Consider the following 23,265-nt stretch of genomic DNA (forward strand, 5'->3'; position numbering starts at 1 on the left):
TCTCTGTGTTGGGTTTTATTTGAATGTAGTCTGATTTGACCTCCTCGTGCATGTCAGAAAATCCTGTTAATAGAACTGTGATAACCCTAACTAGTGTGGCTCGGTGATTGAGCACTGGCCTGTGAACCAGAAGGTTGCCAGTTCAATTCCCAATCAGGCCACATGCCTGGGTTGCGGGCCTGGTCCCTCAGTTGGGGTCTGCAAGAGGCAACTGATCAATGTTTCTTTCCCTCTCTTTTTCTCTCCCTTTTCCTTTGTCTGAAAATAAATAAAATAAAAATAAAGAACTGGGATATATCTTTCAGGTAAGTTTATCTCATGCATAGTTCATGATAATTTGATGAATTGAATTCTTCATGAATTTTGCTTTTTAAAAAACTTCAGTTACACTTGTTTTACATGAGCAATAGTAGCTGAGCACTGGAGGACTGGATGCCTATTATAGATAGGCCTTTTAAACCTAATATTTAAAATCAGTGTTTCACTGAACTTTTAATTGAAAGAAAGTCTTATTGCCTAGCATTTTGTCATGGTAGTACTGGAAATTTATTGGGTGTTTTCTTTAACAGTAAGAAAAAAGGTATTAGTGATACCACATTTTCCTGTCATCATATCCCTCCTTTGCCATAATCAAAATTAGCATAGAACTTTGAAAATTGAGGGAAATTACAATATTGCTCAAAACTTTATAATAATATACAGCAACTTTAAGTACAGTTTTCAACAATAATTATGATACACATTTATAAAGCATTAATTTAAAATCTAAATGTATATACTTGCCTAATTCCAGACAACAAACAGAAATCAAATTGTTGACTATTACAATTTCTACTTGCTGTTATATTAACTTGAATAGCATCCCATGAAGGCATACTTGCCTTTAAAGTTATACCTGCCTTTAACGTTATATACACTGCCCTGACTGGTATGGCTCAGTGAGTTGAGTGTTGTACCGCAAACCAAAAGGTTGCAAATGCCTGGGTTGTGGGCCAGGTCCCCAGTTGGGGGTGTGCAAGAGGCAACTGATTTATGTTTCCCTCCCACATCAATGTTTCACTCCCTCTCTTTTTCCCTCCCTTCCCCTCTGTCTAAAAATAAATAAATAAAACCTTTAAAGTTATTCACACTGCATACCTTAAATTTTTTCTTGATGTTACTGTTTTATGAAAACTGTGCATCTCTAAATTAGGAGCTTAGGTCCATCACTAGGGTTATATAGTGTTTGTGGGAATACTGGGTAAATATAAAGCATAATTAGCAAACTAAGAAGAATTACTTGTTCGTGATAAAAATTGAAAAGGAGAAAGTAAGGGAAAGGAACAGAACACAGGAAAAATGCTACACATGAAGGGTGGAAGAGTATCACCCTGTGCCTCATAGACTACTTCCTACCTGTTTGAATAGGACCCTCCTCTAGTCTTTCTTCATAGTTAGTTTCACAACAAACCACAGAATATTTTTTAAATTAAAAAACATATATATATATTTCATGGTGAATGCAAATTATCTCTACCAGAGCAAGTAGTAGTGATAGTAAAATGTAAATTACTATTCAATATCAATTTTTTCTATATATCATCTTTTATATTCAAATATGACACTTATGAGTTAAAAAGACAGTCTCTGACTTCTTGTACTTCCTGCAGTTCAGGCATTATTAACAGAACTGAAAACCTTTACATGTTCTTTTAATTACATATGAAATTGGCCTGAAACCTTTGTTGAAAATGGACCAACTCTATTTTGTTCAGGATTTTTGCCTGTTGGAATTGATTTTCCTTTTCCCACAGCTGTTCTACATAATGTTATATAATATTTTGTTTCATCCTTAACATTTTTCTTCCACCTTCCCTTTTTGTAGTTTGTGCTCACTGCCGTTTAGGGTTCCTTTGGAATCCATTCTCTGTATCTTTTTGCATGTAGACTTGATTTGCCACATTCCAGGTCCTCATGGCAGGTGGTCTGTTCCCCAGTTTGATGTTCACAGAGGCAGGTAAGTGACATAGCTGGAGCCACGTGTAAGCAGAAAAACTAGATCTTGCAGTCACATAGGACCACTGCTCACAAGGTTCTGGAGTTTTACAGCTCTAAGTAAAAATGAGCTAGGAATGTGGAATTAAATTCCCCGGGTCAGCATTTATTACAGAAGGAAATATGATGGTGTTTGAGTTGATTCTTATTTTCTGTTCCTGGAAATAGTATGAATTTTTGTCATTAATATTTTGGTCTGCCTACTTTAATTATTTTTTTAAATCCTCACCTGAGGATATATTTTATTGATTCTAGAGAGAGAGGGAAGGGGAGAGAGAAAGAAAACATCAATCAGTTGGCTCCTATATGCACCCTGACTGGGGATCAAACCCCACAACCTTTTGGTGTACGGGATGATGCTCCAGTTTAGCCACCTGGCCAGGGTAGTTCTTGCTTTAATATTCCAGAAATATTTATAGTAGTCCCCCTTTATCTGTGGTCTCGTTTTCCATGGTTTCAGTGAACTGTGAACTAATAATTTTAAATGGAAAATTCCAGGAATAAACAATTCATAAGTTTTAGATTGCACACAATTCTGAGTAGCATGATGAAAACTCATGCTGTCCTGCTCCATCCTGCCCAGGTCATGATTCATCTCTTTGTCCAGCATATCTACACTGTCTACACTCCCATTAACCATAATAACCTCCTCTTCTTGGTTATCAGATGAACTATCAAGGTATTGCAGTACTTGTTCAAGTAATTCATATTTTTCTTAATGCTACATTCACATAACTTATAATCATTCTATTTTATTAGTTATTGCTATTAATCTCTTACTGTGCCTAATATATAAATTAAACTGCTATAGGGCTATATGTATAGGAAAAGACATAACATTTATAGCGTTTGTCCTATCTGTGGTTTTAGGCATCTACTGAGGCATCTTGGAACATATATACCCAGTGGGTAAGGGGTTACTATATTCCTTTTTGAAATAAATAGGGGGAGTGCCCCAGATTTGGACATTCACTCAGAAAATGCCTTGCTCTCTTTTCAGGCAAAGTGAATCTTACATATTACTTCTGGATGTTTCCCCTACAGTTGATTTCCTCTGTGCCATCAAATGACCATTTGTCTTTCTTCTTGGGAAATATATTTGTACTTAAGCCTCAAGTGGTCATTGCTGAGTTGTGTTTGAGCAGATTTGGGCTTAGGGGAACTCATTTGGGTGTATGCTGACATGCAGATACCAAGGGGTTCCTGTTCCTCTGGTTTAGTGCTTAGGCCTTTCCAACCAAATACTGACTTCTGAACTAGTCCCAAGGGGTTTTTCCCAATGCTGCGGACTAAGAGCAGAAATGTTGCCTTCTGCCATGGCCAGGTAACTCAGTTGGTTAGAGTGTTGTGCCCATACATTAAGGTTGCGGGTTCAGTGCCTGGTCAGGGCACATACGAGAATCAACCAATGAATGTATAAGTAGGTGTAACAACAAATCTTTCTCCTCTCCTACTTTGTCTCTCTAAAATCAATAAATAAAAAATTAAATTAAAAAATGCTGTCATAGTGAGAGAGGTCCAGGAAGCAGTAAGCTTCATATTCAGCCTGTCTGGCCTTTGGCAAGTTTGGGAGTGTTGACAAAGTCCTAAGCCTTCTTGGCAGAAAAAGAAGGTCAGAAAGAGAAGTCTATGGGCAGGGGGCCAAGTCCCTTCTTTCTTTGTTAGGGAGGATTAAACACGTCTGGCTGGCAGGGCACCCGTAATTACAGAGACCCAGCATTTCAGCAAAGAAAGGTGATATGAAGAGACAGCTGCAAGTCACTCATTACCTAGATCTGAGTAAATCAAACATTCACTTCACTTGGAAGAAACAGAGAAGAAAGCAAGCCGAGGGCTTAGCAGGGTAAGTGACTTTTTCATCAACCAGTTTGCTTGCTTAGTTTATAGTTGAGTAAGACATTTATCACTCCAGGGAGTGTTAATCACTGCTTAAGCAGCTGAATGTGGTCCTAATAGCAATGCCCCTAACGCATTTCTCCTTTTCTCTTATTCTTAACCCCTTTTGAGGATCTGCAATGACTAGCTTGATTCCCCTTGTCTTCCCTACCTCTCCAAAGACACTTTGTATTTGCTGGTGAATTAGAGAAAATTAGATGGGCCTTCCTGGTCTGGAGTTGATGATGTGGTTTAAATGAAACTTAAGGCTTTTGGTGGTAAGGAGGGAGAAAGATGGGAGACCTCGGACTAGGAATAAACTAATATTTTAGGGGGTTGGTGATGAAGGATAAGAGTTTTTCTAGTCAATCCAGTTCATGTCTCATCTCCTCTCCAGTCCTTGGTGTTTTTCTCTCATGTATACTGGGAGTAAATTAGAGCCCAAGTCATTGGGGATGGCTGGAAAAAAGTAAAAATGATTCCCCTTCCTAGGTGGGTAGACTCTGAACTCTGGGAAATTCTGAAAGCTTGCAATAATTCTTCACAACTTACTGTCCCCTCTTTTTTCACCTTTTTCTCAGTACCCATTCTCCCCCCTCTTGGCCCCTCCCCCCACACTTCTTATGAGGAGTCTGGGGTTAGGGTACACAAACTCACAGGTGAGTTTGTAGATGCACGTGCAAAGACCTGGTTCCTTATTTCTACCTTCTTACTTCCTGCCAGGAAATTAATTCATTTGTATCATGAACCTGCTGTAAACACAGGAAACTATGACCTCAGGGAATTCACCAGTCCTCCCCAAGCTGTGTGATCCCTTGACTTCTGACTTCCAGCCAGTTCAGACAACTCCCAGACAGCCAAGAGTTAATCTTCCATTGGAGGAAGACCTCTCCTTGGAAAGGCAGATAAATGCCTTTCCAATTAACCTGGCTTCCTTTGTAGCGTAAAGGCTTTTGGTTGTACATCAGAAAGATATTTGTCATTACTTCTGGGATTTAAGACTCTTGAGTTGTCTCAAATCAAAGGTACTTTTCCGCCCTACCTATAAACAAAAGATGAGTGAGCCCTGGCTGGTGTGGTTCAGTGGATTGGGTTCCAGCCTGCCAACTGAAAGGTTGCTGGTTTGATTCCTGGTCAGGGGACATGCCTGGGTTTTGGGCCAGGTCCCCAGCTGGGGCTCTGTGAGAGGCTACGTATCGATGTCTCTTGAACCTTGTTTCCCCCTCTCTCTTTTTCCCTTCCCCTGTCTCTAAAAGTAAATAACTATAATCTGTAAAAAATTTTTTCAAAAGGATAAATTTTAAAAAAAGATGAGTTTATTCTTTCAAGGTTTGTCTTGCCTGAGTGGTCTGGGTAGATAGAGCAGATAAATGCTTCTTCTAGAAATGCAGTGATAAGGAAATGTGAGGAGAAGGTACAGTGATAAAAGTGTAGAGGGGTCAGGTCATTTGTTGGAAATGAAGTCCAAAGGGGTGAAAGCAATACCACCCACCTTTAGTAAAAGGACATGACCCTTAAATCCTAAAATTATTGTTAGATCTAGTTTCTTCTTTATTGGTGGGATTGCTGCTTCTTCATATGTGTTTTGCTATCTCTGTTCTGTAGACTCTGAACCCATTCGTTCATCTCTGGGATGAGGGGACTCGTCATCTCATGGAATGAAGGGATGAGAAAGAAAATACAAAGGAAAATATAAATTAGTTCCTTCATTAACCTGAGGACAGGGTTTTACAAGAAGCATGTTGTAAGATAATGGATATTAGCTGGATGATTCTGGAGGGTTTTTTGCTAACAAATGTGGTCCGGAAGGATTAAATGTCAGACCATTTTTGTAACAAAACATGATCCCTGATTTGAACTTTAATAGTTAGTTACCTCATTCAAACCAACCACTGTGAGTGTCGTTATCCTCTCGGATTTCCCTGTCCCCAGAGGCAGTTAATCTGGGGGTTAATAATGTTTTAGTTTCTCAATCTCTATGGATACCTTTTTTAATTGAGGTGAAATCCACATAAAATTAATCCTTTTAAACTGAGCAATTAAATGGCATTTAGTGCCTTCACATTGTTGTGTAACCACCTGTGACCTTTTATGTCTGGCTTCTTGTACTTAGCGTGTTTTTGAGGCTCATCCATGTTGTAACGTTTATCAGTATTTTATTTTGCCATAACCCTGAATAATATTCCATTGTATACATATCTCACTTTGTTTATTGTCAAAGTAAGAAATGTTCAAACCTGTAGAGGATTTTCATAAGAATTTATTTGAACCAAACTGACAACATGCTGAGGAACAGGATCTTAAAACCTCCAAAAATAGGTTTTGCAGCTGAAAGTAAGTGGGCAATTAAGGAAGATTACATGGAAATGGGGGAAATAAAAAGCAAGGTGGGGATTGGAATACAGGATAGTAAGATTATATGCTTTCCTGAGGTGGTAAGGCCTGTTTCATAGGTGTGTTAACCTAGATGCAAAGAAACAATGGACAGGGCTTGGTTAAGGCAAAGAGAAATCTTTTACTAAAAAGTTATATGCCTGGGGCATGATTACCCACCAAGACCTGCCTATTTAGGAATGTGTGATCAGATCACTGTGTGAAGTTACTTTGCATAGAATCTTCCCCCTTTTTTCACGTAATTCATCTGTTGGTGGACTTTTGGGTTACTTTTACTTTTTGACTATTGTGAAGGGCGGTACTGAAACTGGAAAAGTTGGAGTTTTTGCTGCCGTCACTACCATAACTGATAAGTAAAAACAGGGATTGAATCTTTATGAGTGTTTTAATCAGATGGCCAGCGATCTGGGAAGACGCTGGTTTATGTGCCCTTGAAAAGCTTCTTAGCAGCTCCTTTCAAGCTGATCTTTTTATAAGAAGAAAGGGTGGGAAAGGGCTTTGGGAAAAGGTTAATTGTATAAGAGTTGTAGTCTGACAGTGATTTTCTTAGTACTTCTTTACCTATTAATCAACAATGCTTTATCTGCATCCGGGAGTTTCTTCCCTGGAACACAGATACCATCTCCATGGCTACCAGACCCCCTGGGGTGCAAAGGTTGAGTTGCTCCTTGCTGCATTACAGTTCCTGGAATAACAGCTTTCCATGTGCATTAGTCACTTAAGCCTATCAGCTAAGGCAAAAACCTTTAACTCCTCTCTCATTTTCCTTTGTTAGTTTTTTAATTATCTTATTTCTGTAAGATTCGTTTACAAACTAAAACAATGTAAGATAAATTAGTGGTGGTATTGCAGTTCATCTAAAAGAGTTTTAGTACAGTTGACAAAAGTTGCACGTTTTCCAGCTGGGGCTACATTAGCATTTTTAAGGAAAACATTTCCCTGTCCTTTAGAGTTACCATAGGTCCCCAATTAGTAATTTCAGAGGCTTCCCAGGGGAGTACAAATACCAACAAGATATGAAGGAAAAGTTTGTTCAACATATGTTCCTTCTGTAAGACAAAAGTCAGAGAGATTTAGACCAAATATACCCAGATATTTTCATCTTGTTTGAAAAGAGTAAGTTCTCCATAACATGGGAAAAGAATTAAGTCGTTCTTTTCAAAAGATGACTTTCAGTTCTTCATGTGGTTCAGTGATCCATTATTCTGGTGCTTTCTTTATTCTAGTGTGATCAATCCAAGGTTTTATTCCTTCAGTTTGACCGTGAGGAGTATGTCCCAAGGTACAGTCCACTTTTCTTCTAGTTGGCTCTCTGGAGATCCTGTCTTCCAAGTCTTGGGTAGCACCTTATCTTCAGGCTCAAAGGAATGTAGCAAACCTGTGGGGGAGAGGTCTCTAATACAAGCAAGGTCATTAATCAGAGCTAAGGTCTGACTTTGATGTTGTACATAGTTCTTTACCTTTACTTCTTGGTCTGCATATGTATCTCCCACTCCAATTGTAGCCTGGAATGGTCACCCATACATGATTTCATATGGACTCATCTGAATCCCACCTCAAAGGGCCACTCTTATCCTGAGTAAGGCTATAGCTAAAACTTGATCCCAATGGAGATGAGTTTCTTGACACAGGTTGGCTATATTTTTCTTCAAGGTGTGATTCATCTTCTTTCCCTTCCCAGCAGCCTGAGGTCTCCATGCTGTGTGAAATCTCCACTTGATTCTTAAAAATTTACTAACCTCCCATGTAATTTCTGAAACAAAAGCAGGTCCATTATTGCTCTGCCTGCTGCCAAGTAGCCCAAAGTGAGGAATTATTTCCTTCAGTAAGGCTTTCATTACCTCTGAGGATTTCTCAGTTCTAGTAGGATAGGCCTCTACCCATCCTGAAAAGGTATCGATGAAGACTAGCAAATATTTCCATCCCCAGGCCCTTGACTCTGGGTAAAGTCTATTTGCCAGTCCTGAAACAGGCACTGCTGTTTCCCTTCTTTTTCTGATGGGAACCTTGTTTTAGGATTCTTCTTCTGGAACACATGGCTTTAGAAATTCCAGGACCTGTGAGCCATGGTTTAATATAAGTGGTTCAAAACCCCATTTGTTAGCTTTCTATAAGTCTGCAGTCAAACATTCAGGGTCAAATTGTGACAAGTCTAGAACAAGTATCAAAGGCATTACAAATTTTCCTTTAGCAGCCTCTTGTTGCTCAGCTGGCCAGATTGACTCTTCCAGCTACTTCAGTATCTTCTTTCTGATGCCCAGGACAATGCATAACTGCCACCTGTGAAGATACCTGGACAGCTTCTAATACTTTCAAAATTTCTGCTGGATGCTTAATTTCCTCTTTATTGGAAGTTAATAGTTCTCTTTCCTTCCAAATCAAAACATCTGCATGCAAAATTAGGAAAGTGTACCTCAAGTTGATATACACATTCACTCTCTTTTCATGTAACAATTCCAGTGACCTCTCAGTACAATCAGTTCAGGTTTCTGAGCAGAGGTTCCTGGAAGCAAGGCCTTTGTCTCTACTATTCCTTTGAGCGTCACAACTGCATACCCAGCCTTTCTGTTTCCTTTGTCCATATAACTGCTTACATCTGCATATAGAATCCAGTCTGCCTCTTCTAGAGGATGGTCCTGGAAGTCAATTCTCCTAGACTATGCTTCATCAATTATGTCAGCAGAGTCATGCAATAGTGCAGCCCAGTCAGGTCTGGGATAAGGGAGGCAGGATTTAACTTAATTGCATTTTTAAATTGCTTGGTACCTGCCCATTTTTCCAACAGAGAGCCACAAATTTGCTTTTTGCTCTGGCAGGCTCAACACTTGGTGAGGTGCATAAATGGTGATAGGCTACCCCAAGGAAAACTTTGCAGTTTCTATGAAAAGTCATAGGTGGCTGCCACAGCTCTCAAGCAGGCTGGCAACCCCTGGACAGTGCAATCTAGTTTCTTTGGCAAGCCTAGTAACACTCCTTCTGCCAGATTCAAGCAGAAACCCAAGAACTCTTACTGCTTGTTGGCAAATCTGGGCCTTCTGCGCTGACACTTGATAGCCGCAAGATGCCAAATGGTTTAAGGTAGCTATAGTATAGTTAAGTGATGCATCTACATATTGTAAGAAAGCTCCTCCTTCAATTTTTAGATCTTTTTTTTAGAGTTCTGGCTCAGGGTGTCCCCCCAAAACCATGTGGGAGTTCTTGAACTCTTATAGTAGGACTGTCCAGCCATACTGAGTTTTGACCCAAGATTCCAGGTCCTGCCATTCAAAAGCAAACAACAGTTGAGAGTCTTGGTCAACCAGAATGCAAAGGAAAGCATCTTTTAAACCCAATACTGAATACCAGAGGCTGTCCCTGAGTATGCTGCTCTGTACAGTGTCACTTATTGCCCTTAAATCTTGTATAGGGAGCAACAGGGCCAAATGAGTCCATATTCCCGAAACTTCAGAATTATTGGGTGTATTCCTTCTAGGATCTCCTTTCACACGGGATACTGCCTCTTATGGGGAGGCCCTTTCCCTGGTCTGAGGTCAACTTTAATAGGGGAGGCTCGCTTAGCCTTCCCTAACCTCCCAGCAGCCCACATAGTGGAGCTCACCTAATTCTAAATTTCTTCTGGCCAGGGTTGCTTTCCTCCTTCCCACAGTTTCATAAGAAACTGCTGGATGTGCTCTGGAGGAACCTATAGGTGGAGCTGCTGTTCCTCGGGATAGAAAGTGCTTTGAACATGTAGTTCTGACAACAAATCCTTTCCCAGAAGAGAAAAACTGTATCTACCACAGCACATTCTAATGGCTTCAAGAAAATTGTTTTTTGGGGCTTCTGGAAATTACAGTTACAGTTTAGCTAGAGGTCTACTGACCACAGAATATGTCGCTCTGGTATCAGTTAAAAAGTTCTACAATTTGTTCCCCACGCTGTTAGTTTTATCCAAGTTCTCAGACTCTAACCTCCTTTTCCCTCACTTGGGGTACTCATTTTTCCAGTGCGTTTTTCTCTTGTAATTGCCCTGCCCCAGTAGGGGCTTGTCCTCCACCAAATTTGGTGGAGGTTTCAGATGGAAACCTGATGGGTTTCGAATGGAAAAAACATTTCAGGCTTACCTCCTTTGGACCCCTCAGCCTAGTGTGCAGGATCCTCCATGGCTGGAGGGGCCACGGGAACCCTGACTGTGCTCACAGCAGCCATCCTGATCTTCCTGGTGCCTCTCCTGAGCTTCTGCTATCTGCCACAGGCAAATTCCCTTTTCTGCAGACCATTTTCTCATTTCCTTGATCTTTGACAAAACAATTCTAATCGTAATATAGTACAGTGGTTTAAATACTCATACAGCTGCAAGCATCCTTCTGAGTCCAGACTATACATAAGCCAAACAATATTGCAATTAACATTTGTTTATAAGCATAGGTCGACTAATCAGTGAAAACTTGCCCCAAAGGACTGTTTCCTGCAACAGAGGCTTCTCCCATTCTATCAGATGGAGCTTTGTAATACTACACAAAGCAGAAGGAATTCACCCCAAAGGGCTGTTGTCTGGGATGGAGGCTTCCCTCCCATTCTATCAGACAGAGCTCTGTAATATCACACAAGCCAGATGGCACCTAAATTAAACCAGAAGATACCTTTTTACCAGACAGAACTTTATAAACCAGAAGGTGCCTTAATACCAGACAGAGCTGTGTAAACTGAAGGTGCCTTAATTATCCAGGGACTACAGTCCTGAGCCAGAAAGTACAGTGATTCAAACAAAAGTGAAGGTGACAGGGTGTTGAGAATCAGAGGCAAGTCCCCCAGGGAAATCACTTGGCAGCTGTGAGGGAGTCTCCAAATCCATACGCTGAGGTCCCCCAGTCCAGGTAGCCAACAGGACCCCCCCCAAATACCCAGACTTTCCAGAGAGTCCCAAAGTCTGTCCCATCTGGGTCGCCTGAAGTACTATGAACATTTGTACATGAGCATTTGTTTAAGTACTTGTTTCTAATTATTAAGTACTAATTATTTTGGATATATATTAAGAGTGAAATTGCTGAGTCTTATGGTAATTATATGTTTAACATTTTGCAGAGCCACCATACTGTTTTCCATAGTGTCTGTACTATTTACATTCCTACTGTCAGTGCACAAATGCTCCAGTTTTTCACATCTCACCAATACTTTTTTTTTTCTGGGTTTTTTATAACAGCCATCTTAATGAATGTGAAGAGTTATCTCCTGGTTGTATTTTGCATTTTCTTAGTGATTAGCATGGATGAAAAGGAAGCCACATACTAAACCTCACAAACCTAGGTGATGCCTGCACAGAGGGCCCTGCAAACTCAGGGACTGAAAGTTTTCAACATACGGGATGGCCTGTACATAAAAATTTCTAATCGTGAAAGCAAGTCATGGTGGGTAGTTATGTCCTAGGCCTGGTGCTTCCTTGACAAAGGTCAGTCTTTACTAAGTAAGCCAATCTATTGTCATTTTGCATCTAAGATAACATACTTTGAAATGTCAGAGTAGTCGTCTTTTCCAGACCCCTCAGAAGCACATGCACTGCACCAGAGCAAGAGACCACAGAACCCCTCATTGTTATCTTGTTCGCTGAATACCATCTCTCTGTGCTGTAAATATTATTATTTATCCTGTGCCCACAAATGTAAAAGAAGTGTGTCTCTTCACTTTACTTTTTAAAAAAATTTTTAAAGATTTTCTTTATTTTTAGAGAGAAGGAAGGGGTATGAGAAAGAGAGAGGGAAACATTGAATGGTTGCCTCTGGTACTCACCCTGACTGGGAAGTGAACTGGCAACCTTTTACTTTGTAGAACAATGCCCAACCAGCTGGCTTACTTTTTATCCAGTTCCAGAGGTTTCTCTGCCTTGCTTTCTTCCTCCTCCTTAATCTACCACCAGTGGATTTCATGTAATACTCAGTCTCCTCATTTGATTCTAATGTATAAATTAAGATGCAAAACTATCAATCTCTGGAGCATGTTTTCAATCTGTTGAGATTTTGCTTCCCAGCAGTTGTCCTCAGACTGGTTCAAATAAACTCTTATAAAACTTTTTCTTAAGCTGGACATTCTTTTTTTGACATTAGTGATGATGAACATCTTTTCATGTGCTTTTAGGCAATTTATATATTTTCTTTTGAGAAATATCTGGTCAGAGCTTTTGCCTATTTATTACTTGGGTTATTTGATATTTTTGAATTTTTTATTTTTTAAGATTTTATTTACTCATTTTTAGAGAGAGGGGAAGAGAAGGAGAAAGAGAGGAAGAAAAACATCAGTGTGCGGTTGCCTCTCACACGCCTTGTACTGGGGACCTGGCCTGCAACCCAGACATATGTCCTGACTGGGAATTGAACTGGTGACCCTTTGATTCACAGCTGGTGCTCAATCCACTGAGCTACACCAGCTGGGGCTTATTTTTATTTTTTTTTTAAGATTGTATTTATTTTAGAGAGAGGGAAAGGGAGGGAGAAAGAGAGGGAGAGAGACATCAATATGTGGTTGCCTCTAGTATACCCCCTCCTAGGGACCTGGTTTGCAACCCAGGTATGTGCCCTGGCCAGGAATTGAACCAGCCAACTCTTAGGTTCGCAGACCAGCACTCAATCCACTGAGCCACACCAGCGGGGTCCCTTAAGAGTTTTTATGACTATAATTTTAGCTCTTAATGTTTAGGCTTTTAGACTCAGTAGTCAAGCTCTATATTTCTATGCTCAAGTTCTTTGTGTTTAGAATTCCTTTTTTTCTGTCTCCTTGTATTCAAAATATTACCATTTTTTGTGGTTTCTTCTGGCGATTTTTAACCTTTTTTTATCTCATGGTATACATAAACTAATTCCTATAATCCTGTGGCACACCAGAAAACATGTTTGCTGATCTGACAAAAAAAAAAAAACAAACAGGTATAATTTCAATTCATTCATACCAGACAGTTATTGTTGTTAGTTGTCATTTTTTCTTATTTGACAACCTAAGGGAAAGATGGTCAGTGCCCATGACTAAACAGTCAGGTATTGTATGTTTTAAATATTCTTGGGACACACCATTGTGTTGAAAAGTGCTGGTCTTTTCCAACCACTCCCTGCGTGATCAAGTCTTCCTATAGCTCACCAGCTGAAGAGACTCACTTCTCTCCATCTCCCATTAGTGCTTTAATTTCACTTTTTTTAAGCAGTGTATACACTGCCTTATACTGTACTTTACATTTAATCCCTCTATAAGACATTTAGATGTTAACCCTGCAGAGGTTGCAGTCCAAAAAATTACAGTGTAGGTCATGTGTATCTGAGAGATACATACATTACTAGTATGTATGTACTGAAATGCGGCAAAAAAAACCCCAAAACACTCTCAGTCCATCCTAGTGCCTCTCCCCCTCAGTTAATCACTATTACTGGTTTTGGATGAGCCCTGCCAGACATTTTTTTTAATGCATTACTTACATATACAGGGTCCGGAAGAAGTGACACCATTGAGTGTAGTTGGTGGAGTAGGTGAACGTTTCACACAAGATAGGCAGCCATTTGAACATCTCACCTAAAATGTCGTGCGGTGTGCTTGAGTGTGACATTGTCATATTGCAGAATTACATGCTTATGATTTTGTAATAAAAAGGGGGTGTGATTTGTGCCAGACTTTGTATATTTATATTTTATATAGAACTTCATTTGTAATATTCCCCTTCTGTTTTTTTACAACTGCCTGTAGTAATAAAATATCAGTAGATGTGAAATAAATCTTACTGATACGTGGGTCTGAGAGACTAGAATGAGAAGTGAAAGGTCAAACATGTGAAAACACATCATATGTATCCAGCTTGCAAAATTCCATTCCCTGTCGTGTTGCATACAGTCTCCAGGTGTCAGCGGACAAGCCATGCCTCCACGGCACCGGCAGCGAAGACACAGGAAACCACCCCCATCAGGGGCCCCCACAGTTGTGACACCTGTGCCTCTTACCCTCTCAAAACCTGGCCCTAGTATTGATGCACTTGGCTTCTGCTCCTTGGAGAGTAATGTTCCTGGCCTATCCCAGCTGATTCTCCAAAAGCTGAACATGAAGAGCTATGAAGAATACAAGTGAGTGACTAGCTCTCTGGAAAAGCAATATATTGTCTCTGGTAGAAGTGACTTCAAAAGGTGGAGAGGGAATATAACTTGGGGATAATCGGGTATTTGCAACAAAGGATTTTTCTCATCCTGACTTTTGCCAGTTTATTACTATAGAAATGTTAAAATACGTAATTTTCTAAGTCATAAATGATGGGAGTAGGTGGAAATACAAAGGTGGGGAAAGTAGATCTACAGTTGTGAGTATGCAAAACACAGTTTATTCTTGTTATTTATTTATTTACTATTATGTCTTTTTCCATATGAATGACTGTAAACTTCCTTTTGCCCACTCCTGTATATAGGTGGCAAGGGAGGGGTCATGAGGAATTTGGGGGATGTTCTTTTTCCTATTGCTGCACCTCTTCCATGCTATCCCTGCAGACTGGTGATAGATGGTGGCACTCCTGTATCAGGCTTTGGATTTCGATGCCCTCAAGAAATGTTCCAGAAGATGGAGGACACTTTCCGATTCTGTGCTCACTGTAGAGCACTTCCTAGTGCGCTTTCAGACTCCAAGGTCCTCCGGCACTGCAAGAGGTGACTAGCTGGGCTAGTAGGGGAGACGTCTGGAAATGATCCTCTTCTAAGACCTCACTGTGGGAGGAAAGGGCTGAGAGTTTTCAGAATAACTCAAGGCCTACTCCTCATTTTGTGTGATCCAGGCCACAGAGAGATTAAAAAGGGTTTGGCTCTTGCTTATTTTTGGTGTTTTAGGGAAATTGAGTGGGGACCACAGTACAATTCTTTCTGCCTTCCTGCTCTTGAGTGCTCAAGGGGTAAGACCATAATCTGTTCTGGGGAGGTTGGGATTGAGACATGACCCTGAGAAGAGGGCAGCCACAAACTGCTGGAGTTATTTTTTTCTTTAAGGGATGAAAAAGTGAGTTGTTGCAGATAGAGACTGAGGTGTCACTCTGACCCAAGAGAAAAATTACATTCCTGCTCTCTCCTGCCTCCCCTTCTAAATGTAGTCCCCAAATTTGGTGCACCAGCCATCATTCCTCTCTCTACCTTCCTTACCCAGTAACCTTCTTCCTAGGAACAGAAATATCAGTTTTCTCCCCCAGATATTCTCCCAATAATCTTTGAAATATAGGAGCAAATATTTCTGGGGCTTATTTTCTCAGGTGCAGAAATGTCTATTACTGTGGACCAGAGTGCCAGAGGTCAGATTGGCCAGCACACAGGAGGGTTTGTCAAGAGCTGTGTCTTGTGGCTGTGGACCGTCTCATGGAATGGCTTCTGGTCACAGGTGGAGTGGTGGGGGGAGTTCTGCCATGATGGTCAGTGGTGGTACTTGAAGAGAGCAATGAAAGCATGTGGCTACAAGGGAAAAGTGAGGAACTGAGTGGGGCAGGGTAGTAGGGCATTCCAGGTCACAGGTCGGGAGAGTGGACAAGGAAGGAATATTGAGGCCAGGGAAGGAATAGGTCACTTCTTGTCCCTTCTTTCCTGCAGGAGATTTTGTCCTACCCTCAGGACCTTGGCCACAGCAGGCTGAAGTTGTACAGGGCTGGGACACCTGGTTTTCTCTACGGCGTTTACAGCTAGATGCTACAATGGATGCTGTGCTAGGTAGTCATGCCATGACCACCCTTTGGGCCAGTGTAGGAAGGCCAAGGCCAGACCCAGATGTCCTGCAGGGCTCTTTGAAGCGACTCCTGACAGATGTCTTGTCACGGCCCTTGACACTGGGCTTTGGGCTTCAGGCCTTGGGAATAAATGTTAAGAAGACGGGAGGAAGCACAGTGCATGTAGTCGGTGCTTCCCATGTAGAGACATTTCTCACTCACCCTGGGGACTATGATGAGCTTGGTCACATGTTTCCTGGACACCTTGGCCTCCGTATAATAATGGTGGGTGTAGACGTTGCTGCTGGCTTTTCAGAAAGCACCTCAACTTCACCACTGGAACCTGGCACAGTTCAGCTTAGTGGCCATAGGGGCCTCTACCATAACTTCTGGGAGGAGCAGGTAGAGACTGGGCAGACAGCCCATCCAGATTTGGCGGTGGCATTCCATCCAGGTAAGAGTCGTTTGTTCAGGGGGTTACTGGGTGGGATCCTCTGGGAATTTTCCATTCAGACTCTTGTATCCTATTTGGAGCCCCATTCATTTGGTCAGGTTAAACACAATGCGATAATGACCTTGTTGACCATTAGCTCTATGTGCTACACCTGAGTTCAGAATTTTCCATGGCAGAACCTGGGGTGGGTGATAGTGGATAATGAGCATTAGCAGTGAGCAAGGTGAGGGTCAGAGTGGACACAATCAGAGAAGTATCTTGCTTAAGGTCTACCTGAGCCTTTCCCCTCTCTATTCCATAGGTTTTCATGCGTCCCCAGACTTGATGGAGGCTTGGCTGCCCACCCTTCTGCTACTTCGTGATTATGAGATCCCTACATTGATTACTGTTTACAGGTTTCAACCTCTTCCTATTTGGGATACCTCCCTGACACTTCCTATTTGTGATACTTCCTTCACACTCTCTTTATGTAGATGAGCTTATTTCTCTCCCGCTTGCTCATCTTCTGCCCTCTAGTGAGGATTTTCTTCCTTTTCATACTTGGTTTTCTCGTTCTCCTTGGAACAAAGGTCTATGTTAGTAAACTGGTAATTACTGGGACATTCAGGAGGGAGGGATCGCCCCTTACCTAGTTAAGCCTTAGGTAATTTTTGGGTTTGATGAGTACAGAAATGTCAAGTTCTGAGCAGTTTCTTTCCTCTCTCTTTTTCATAATAAGCAGAGCAATTTTTCTTATGTGTTTCCCATAGCCAGCAGGAGTTGGCAGCCTCGTTGCAGATTCTGGTGGACCTGGACACACACCTCATTGCCTATGGAGCCAACCCTTTCGCGTCTCTCAAACCTGAACAGGTCTACTCCAATCCCAACAAGCAGCCTGTATACTGCAGTGCCTACTATATCATGTTTCTTGGAAGCTCCTGCCAACTGGATAAGAGGCAATTGGAAGAGAAAGTAGATGGTAGAGTTTAAATAGCTGAGCCAGATTCTGACTGGATGCCTAGAAAAGGGGGAGGTTGTGATACCACAATAAATTCAGTTTGGGCTTCTTAAGTCACTTATTTTTCTTATTTCCTGTTCACTGGCAAGTGTTACTTATCTATACACATAGCACCTCACAACTGGAGGTTTCTCTCCGAGTGATTAACGTCAGCTCTGTTTGGGCCTGCCATTCTACCGCACCCTGTCTCCTGTGTTCCTTCTTATATCACACTCTCAGGATCAGATATTTCCTGGCCAGGGCCTCAAGGCTCTACCCCTACCCTGACACACACCTGTACATTCTGATTGCCCTCTCTGACAGGGCAATGTCAGAATTCATTTATTCATTCAAAACGTTTAATTATTACCTCATGTAAAAGGTATTGTATTAGGGTTTTGGGGAGATACAAAGTTGAATGAGATATGGCCCTTATTCTTAGCTTAGGAAGAAAAAGAATACATATACATAGGTATCTTTATTATAAAATGTAATGTGGAATAAAAAGCTGAGAAAATCTTGTAGTATTAAGGAAATAGAGTGAAAAGAGAGATCACTTTGCTAAGCGATAGTGGAAATTTTATGTGTTAGAATTTTATGGAACAAATGGAGGGCAGGGTGCTTTAGATGGAGGGAACAATAGGAGCAGAAGTTCGGAGGCAGAAAAGCATAGGAGATGTATTTGGATGCACTGGGGGATTAGCATAGATTAAGTCCGGAAGATCGATTAGACCCAGATTGTAGAAGGAGCATAGCCAATGGGTCAGCTTTATATAGATCTGAATGTGAATCCTGGGGCAACCACCAAATGCTTTGTGCCTGTGGGAAAGCTAAACTTTTTAAAGTTCCTTAATTTCCTCATTTGTAAAGTGGGGATAATGTCTAGTACTCAGAGGTTCAATAAAAGTTAAATAAGAACATTTGCAAAGTTGGAGGACTCACACCTCCCTCTTTCAAAATTTATTTCAAAGAATGGTAACCAAGACAACGTGATACTGGCATAGGACAGACATTAGAACAATAAAACACAATTGAGAATCAAGAAGTAAATCTTTACATTTATAGTCAACTGATTTTCAAGAAGGCTGTTGTCTGGGACAGCTGGATACGTGCAAAAGAATGAAGTTGGACGTTTGCCTCACACAATATATAAAAATTAACTCAAAATGAATCAAAGACCTAAGAGCTAAAACTATACAACTCTTAGAAGAAAACAGGGTAAATCTTCACACATTGATGTGTCTCTCTTTTTGTCCCTCCCTTCCCCTCTTTCTATAAATAAATAAATCTTTTAAAAAAGAATGGGAGAAAATATAAATCATATATCTTAAAAATGGTAACTATTAAATGCATACTGTTTCAAATTTTATTCAGTAACATAAACAGATGAACTGGCAGTGCTGTGTGAGATAGTTTAATGATGGAAAACCAATTGGGAAGCTATTGGTATTGTTCAGACGAGATAATGCAGGTGTCAGCTAAGTTGGGCATGGAAAGGAAGAGGTGATTTCTAGCTATAATAAGTAAAGTATACAAATAGTGACATTTTGTAAATAGAACATGAAACTAAAATCTTTAGGGTTTGTTTACTGATTGTGATGAATGAAGCGTGATATACAATACCTACTAGAATTTAATCAGGAGACAAAAACCACACAGTAACAGGTGACACAAAATTTCCATCTTAGTAGAATGGTGGTGTTAGTACATAAATTCTAAATGCCTGGCTTAATGGTAAATACTGAGGAGTCTAAGATGGCTTTTGCCCTTAAAGCACTTACAGTTTAATAGGAGAGGACTGACATAAGCAAAGGCAATATAATAGAGTTATATTTCTTTTTTTTTAAAGACTTTATTGATTTTTAAAGAGGAGAAGGGAGGGAGGGAAAAAGGAAGAGAAGCATCAGTGTGTGGTTGCCCCTCGAATACCCACTACTGGGGACCCAGGCATGTGCCCTGACTGGAATCAAACCAGTGACCCTTTGGTTCACAGGCTAACACTCAATCCACTGAGCCACACCAGCCAGGTGAAAATAAGAATTCTTGAAAATAAGAATTGTATTTTCAAAAATACATTGATCCCTGGCCAGGTAGCTCAGTTGGTTACAGCATCATCCTGATATGCCAAGCTTGGGCTTTCAATCTGTGGTCAGGACACATACAAGAATCAAGAATTAACCAATGTCCCTGGCCGGTGTGGCTCAGTTGGAATGCTGTTAGTGCATGGAAAAGGCTGCAGTTTTAGTTCCCAGTTGGTGTACATGCCTGGGCTGCAGGTTTGATCCCTGGTTAGGGAGTCTAAAAGAGGCAGCCAAACAATGTTTCTCTGTTACATTATTTTGTTTAAGATTTTATTTATTTATTTTTAGAGAGAGGGAAGGGAGGGAGAAATAGAGGGAGAGAATCACTGATGTGAGAAATACTAATTGGTTGCCTCCACTGCATGCCCCAACAAATCGCAACCTAGGCATGTCCCTGGACCAAGAACTGAACCAGTGACCTTTTGCTTTGTGGAACAATGCCCAACCGACTGAGCCACACTGGTCAGGGCCCTTCCTCTCTCTCTAAAAGCAATGGAAAAAAATGTCCTCTGGTGAGGATTTTTTTAAAAAGTTAAAGGAATAAAAAGAATCAGTCCTGGCTGGCATGGCTCAGTTGGTTGGGTATCAGCCTGCAAAGGGAGTGGTTGCTGGTTCAATTCCTCTCCAGGGCAGATGCCTGGGCTGCACAGAGGTGCAGCATGCGAGAGGCAACCAATCGATGTTTGTTTCCCCTTTTTTTCTCCCTCCCCTCACTTCTCTCAAAAATAAGTAATTCTTTTTAAAGAATCAACCACTAAATGCATCAATAAATTGAGCAAGTTGATGTTTGTCTTTCTCTCTTTTCCTCTCTGTCTCATAAATCAATAAATAAAAATTAAAAAAATTTAAAACTGCATTGAAAATCCCTTAGGATAACACTACTTGGATTCTGACATTTCCTTCTCTCAAGAGTCTTACTTGTTTTTCCTCCAATATTAGAAACAAATCTCTCTCTCTCTTTTTTTAGCTGATTACCAAATGAAATAGTTGGCTTGGGTTTGGGGGGCTCTGTTATAGTTGATCAAATATTTATTGAACATTTATTGCTAGACTCTACAGATATCCATGTTCTCAAGGAGCTTATATTCTAGCTGGGGGAAATAAACTATAAACATGCAGAATTTCAGATGGTTTTAAGTGCTATAAAGAAAGTTATAGCCCTGGCCAGTTGATTCAGTTGGTTGGAGTATCATCCTGTACACCAAAAATGTAGGTTTTGAGTTCGATCCCCAGATTGCATATGGGAGGCAACTGATTGATGTTTCTCTCTCATATTGATGTTCCTCTCTGTGTCTCTCCCCACCCCCACCCATTCTTCTCTCTCTAAAATCAATAAAAATAAAATTATCCTCTGGTGAGGATTAAAAAAAAGTTAAATAGGGTAATGAATGTGTATAACTGGTAGTGGTGTTGATGGCAGTGGCTGCTACTAATGCTACAATGTTTAGGGAATACATACCGCTTTGAGGAAATGGGTATCATTTGAGATGATACATATAGTGGAGAACATTCCAAGTAGAAGCAATAACAAATGCAGAGGTCCAGAGAATCTCTGGTGAGTTTGGGCACAAGCTTGGTGTGTTTGGACTGCAGACCACTTTGACCAGATTTAGTGACTGAGAGGTAAGTTGAAGAGGGATGAGGTCCCAGAGGTAGGCAGACTCCAGATTACATAGGGCCTAAAAGACCATGGCCGGGGGAGTTTGGCTTTTGTTTCCAGAGGGAAGCCATTGGAAGAGTTTAATCAAGGGAATGATATAACTGAATTTACTCTTCAGAAAGATTATACAGGATTATTAACCTTAGCACTATTCACATTTTTGGCTGCAAACTTCTTTATTTAGGGGGCTGTTGAGTGTATCGTAGAATGTTTAGTAGCACCCCTGACCTCTAGACATTTGATACTAGTAACACCTCCCCACCCCTCAGTGACAACCAAAAATGTCTTTAGATGCTGTGAAGTGTTCCCTCGGGAACAAAATTGCTGCTCTAACCATACAGAAAGTAGACTGACACAATGGGATTTTCACAGTAGGAGGCACACGATGGCTGCTATTTCACATGAATTCTGGGGCATATGATGATCTTCAGAGGGGTTTTGTTTTTGCAAAGTTTATGTGGTTGAAAACAGGTAGGTTAAAGGCTAATGTGCTGTGACTCCACTGTTAAATGTGCCACAGTAGACTTCTATAAAAGGTTTAGTTGGGTGATCACAACTCCCCAAGAAAAGGTAGGGAACAGCACATGATCAGGAAAAGGTTTGAAGCAGGAAGAAGTTGGTCAGTCTTTGAATTGTGTTAAGTGAATAATCGCTGAAAGGCAGTCCGTGCTGTGATTTCTAGGCAGAGAAAACCTGAGGAATGGGTGCCTGATGCTGAAGGGCCTTCTATGTCAACAAACAACGGGGACTTGAAAGGATGAACTGGGAAATCTAGTGCTAGTGTCTGAACAGGCTGTTGGATATTTGGACCTATATAGGTCAGGAAAGTGGGCTAGAAATAAGAGGCTTGAAAAATATCCTCTTAAGGGTATAGCTAAGGCAGAGGGAAGGTTGGGGATAGAATCACCAAGGGAATAATTTAGAGCGAGGATGAGTAAAGACAGGCTTTTTAGGGAATGCTTAAATTCCCAAGGTTTCTGGGGGCAGATTGGACAGAAAGTCCAGATATTTGCCAGGCAGACAGACTGGTAGGATCTGGGGTAAAATGCCGGGTACTTAAAGTGGTTTAAATTCAGTAGTGACCTTCCTGAAGTACCTTCCACTTCACTCCTCTTTTAGGCACATATATATCTTCCTCTTCCCAATTAACTTTTTTTTTTTTTCAAATTAGAAAGTTTATTTAGAAAGTTAGAGGTAGCAGTAGAGCCCTTGAAGCCTAGGACAGAGAAAGGCAGAGGTAACACGCCTGGGGGGGGGGGGGGGCGGCGGTAGGGGGAAGAGCGGAAAGGGAAAGGCGCAGCGCGCTCGCTGGAGGGAGAGCATACCCCATTAAAAATTTTAATCCACCTCATCCCACTCCATTGAGGAAGCTTTTGGGTAGAAAAGCATGCAGAGTAATAGGTTGATGACTCTCAAACCTTAGTGTGCGCCAGAGCCACCAGAAGGGCTGGTTAAAACAGATTGCTGGGCTCTACCCCTGGAGTTTGATTCAGTAGCTCTAAGGTGGAACCCGACAATGTGCATTTCTACCCTTTCCGTGTGATGTTGCCGCTGCGGTTCTGGGGACACTTTGAGAACCACTGTAAAAGGTAAGCTGACTGGTTTCTGCTGTGCAATGCCAGTTCTCTTGTGAGTTGCAGACACTGGTCTGGGCCCTTGAAATTGCCCCAAATGTTCAACGCTAACATGTGTGCCAGGTTACAGGGCTCTAGTATAAAGGGAACCCAGAATCACCCTACCATTCCCTTGTGATTTTGATTAAGTATATCTCGAGTTCCGACAGTACAGGAACTGCAGTAAATATTCACTTCACAGAGGGCTAATAAAAGATGCCGTCCTTGTCCCTGGAAGATACAAGGGAGGACCCGGCCTGACGCAGCCCTAGTCTGCCTCCGAGCGCGAAGGGGATCCGGGCTCCAGAGAACAGCGGCGACCGCCCGCCCGAGCTGCGGGCAGCACCGAAACGGGATGGGGCGTGGCCCGCGGATGGAGAAAGGTGGGGAAACTGGTCTGTCCACTGAAAGGAGCGTCTTTCCGCGCAGGTGGAGCAGCGGGGCGGAGACGGAGGGAAAGTCCGGGCAGAGTCCTGGGCCGCCCCCTGCCTGGCACCTCCCT

The 23,265-nt window shown here is 41.4% G+C and overlaps 1 protein-coding gene across 1 annotated transcript; it reads left to right on the forward strand.

Moving 5' to 3' along the window:
* The first annotated feature begins 12,845 nt into the window (after nucleotides 1-12,845).
* On the forward strand, nucleotides 12,846-18,493 carry MSS51 (MSS51 mitochondrial translational activator). The gene is made up of 6 exons (XM_028512935.2): nucleotides 12,846-14,375; nucleotides 14,790-14,945; nucleotides 15,536-15,660; nucleotides 15,867-16,433; nucleotides 16,735-16,828; nucleotides 17,183-18,493. Exons 1-6 carry the CDS (start codon nucleotides 14,173-14,175, stop codon nucleotides 17,400-17,402), a joined length of 1,365 nt encoding a protein of 454 aa, XP_028368736.1. The 5' UTR covers nucleotides 12,846-14,172; the 3' UTR covers nucleotides 17,403-18,493.
* Nucleotides 18,494-23,265: the final 4,772 nt, after the last annotated feature.

Source organism: Phyllostomus discolor, chromosome 5 (genome assembly GCF_004126475.2).
Source record: "Phyllostomus discolor isolate MPI-MPIP mPhyDis1 chromosome 5, mPhyDis1.pri.v3, whole genome shotgun sequence".
NCBI lineage: Eukaryota > Metazoa > Chordata > Mammalia > Chiroptera > Phyllostomidae > Phyllostomus > Phyllostomus discolor.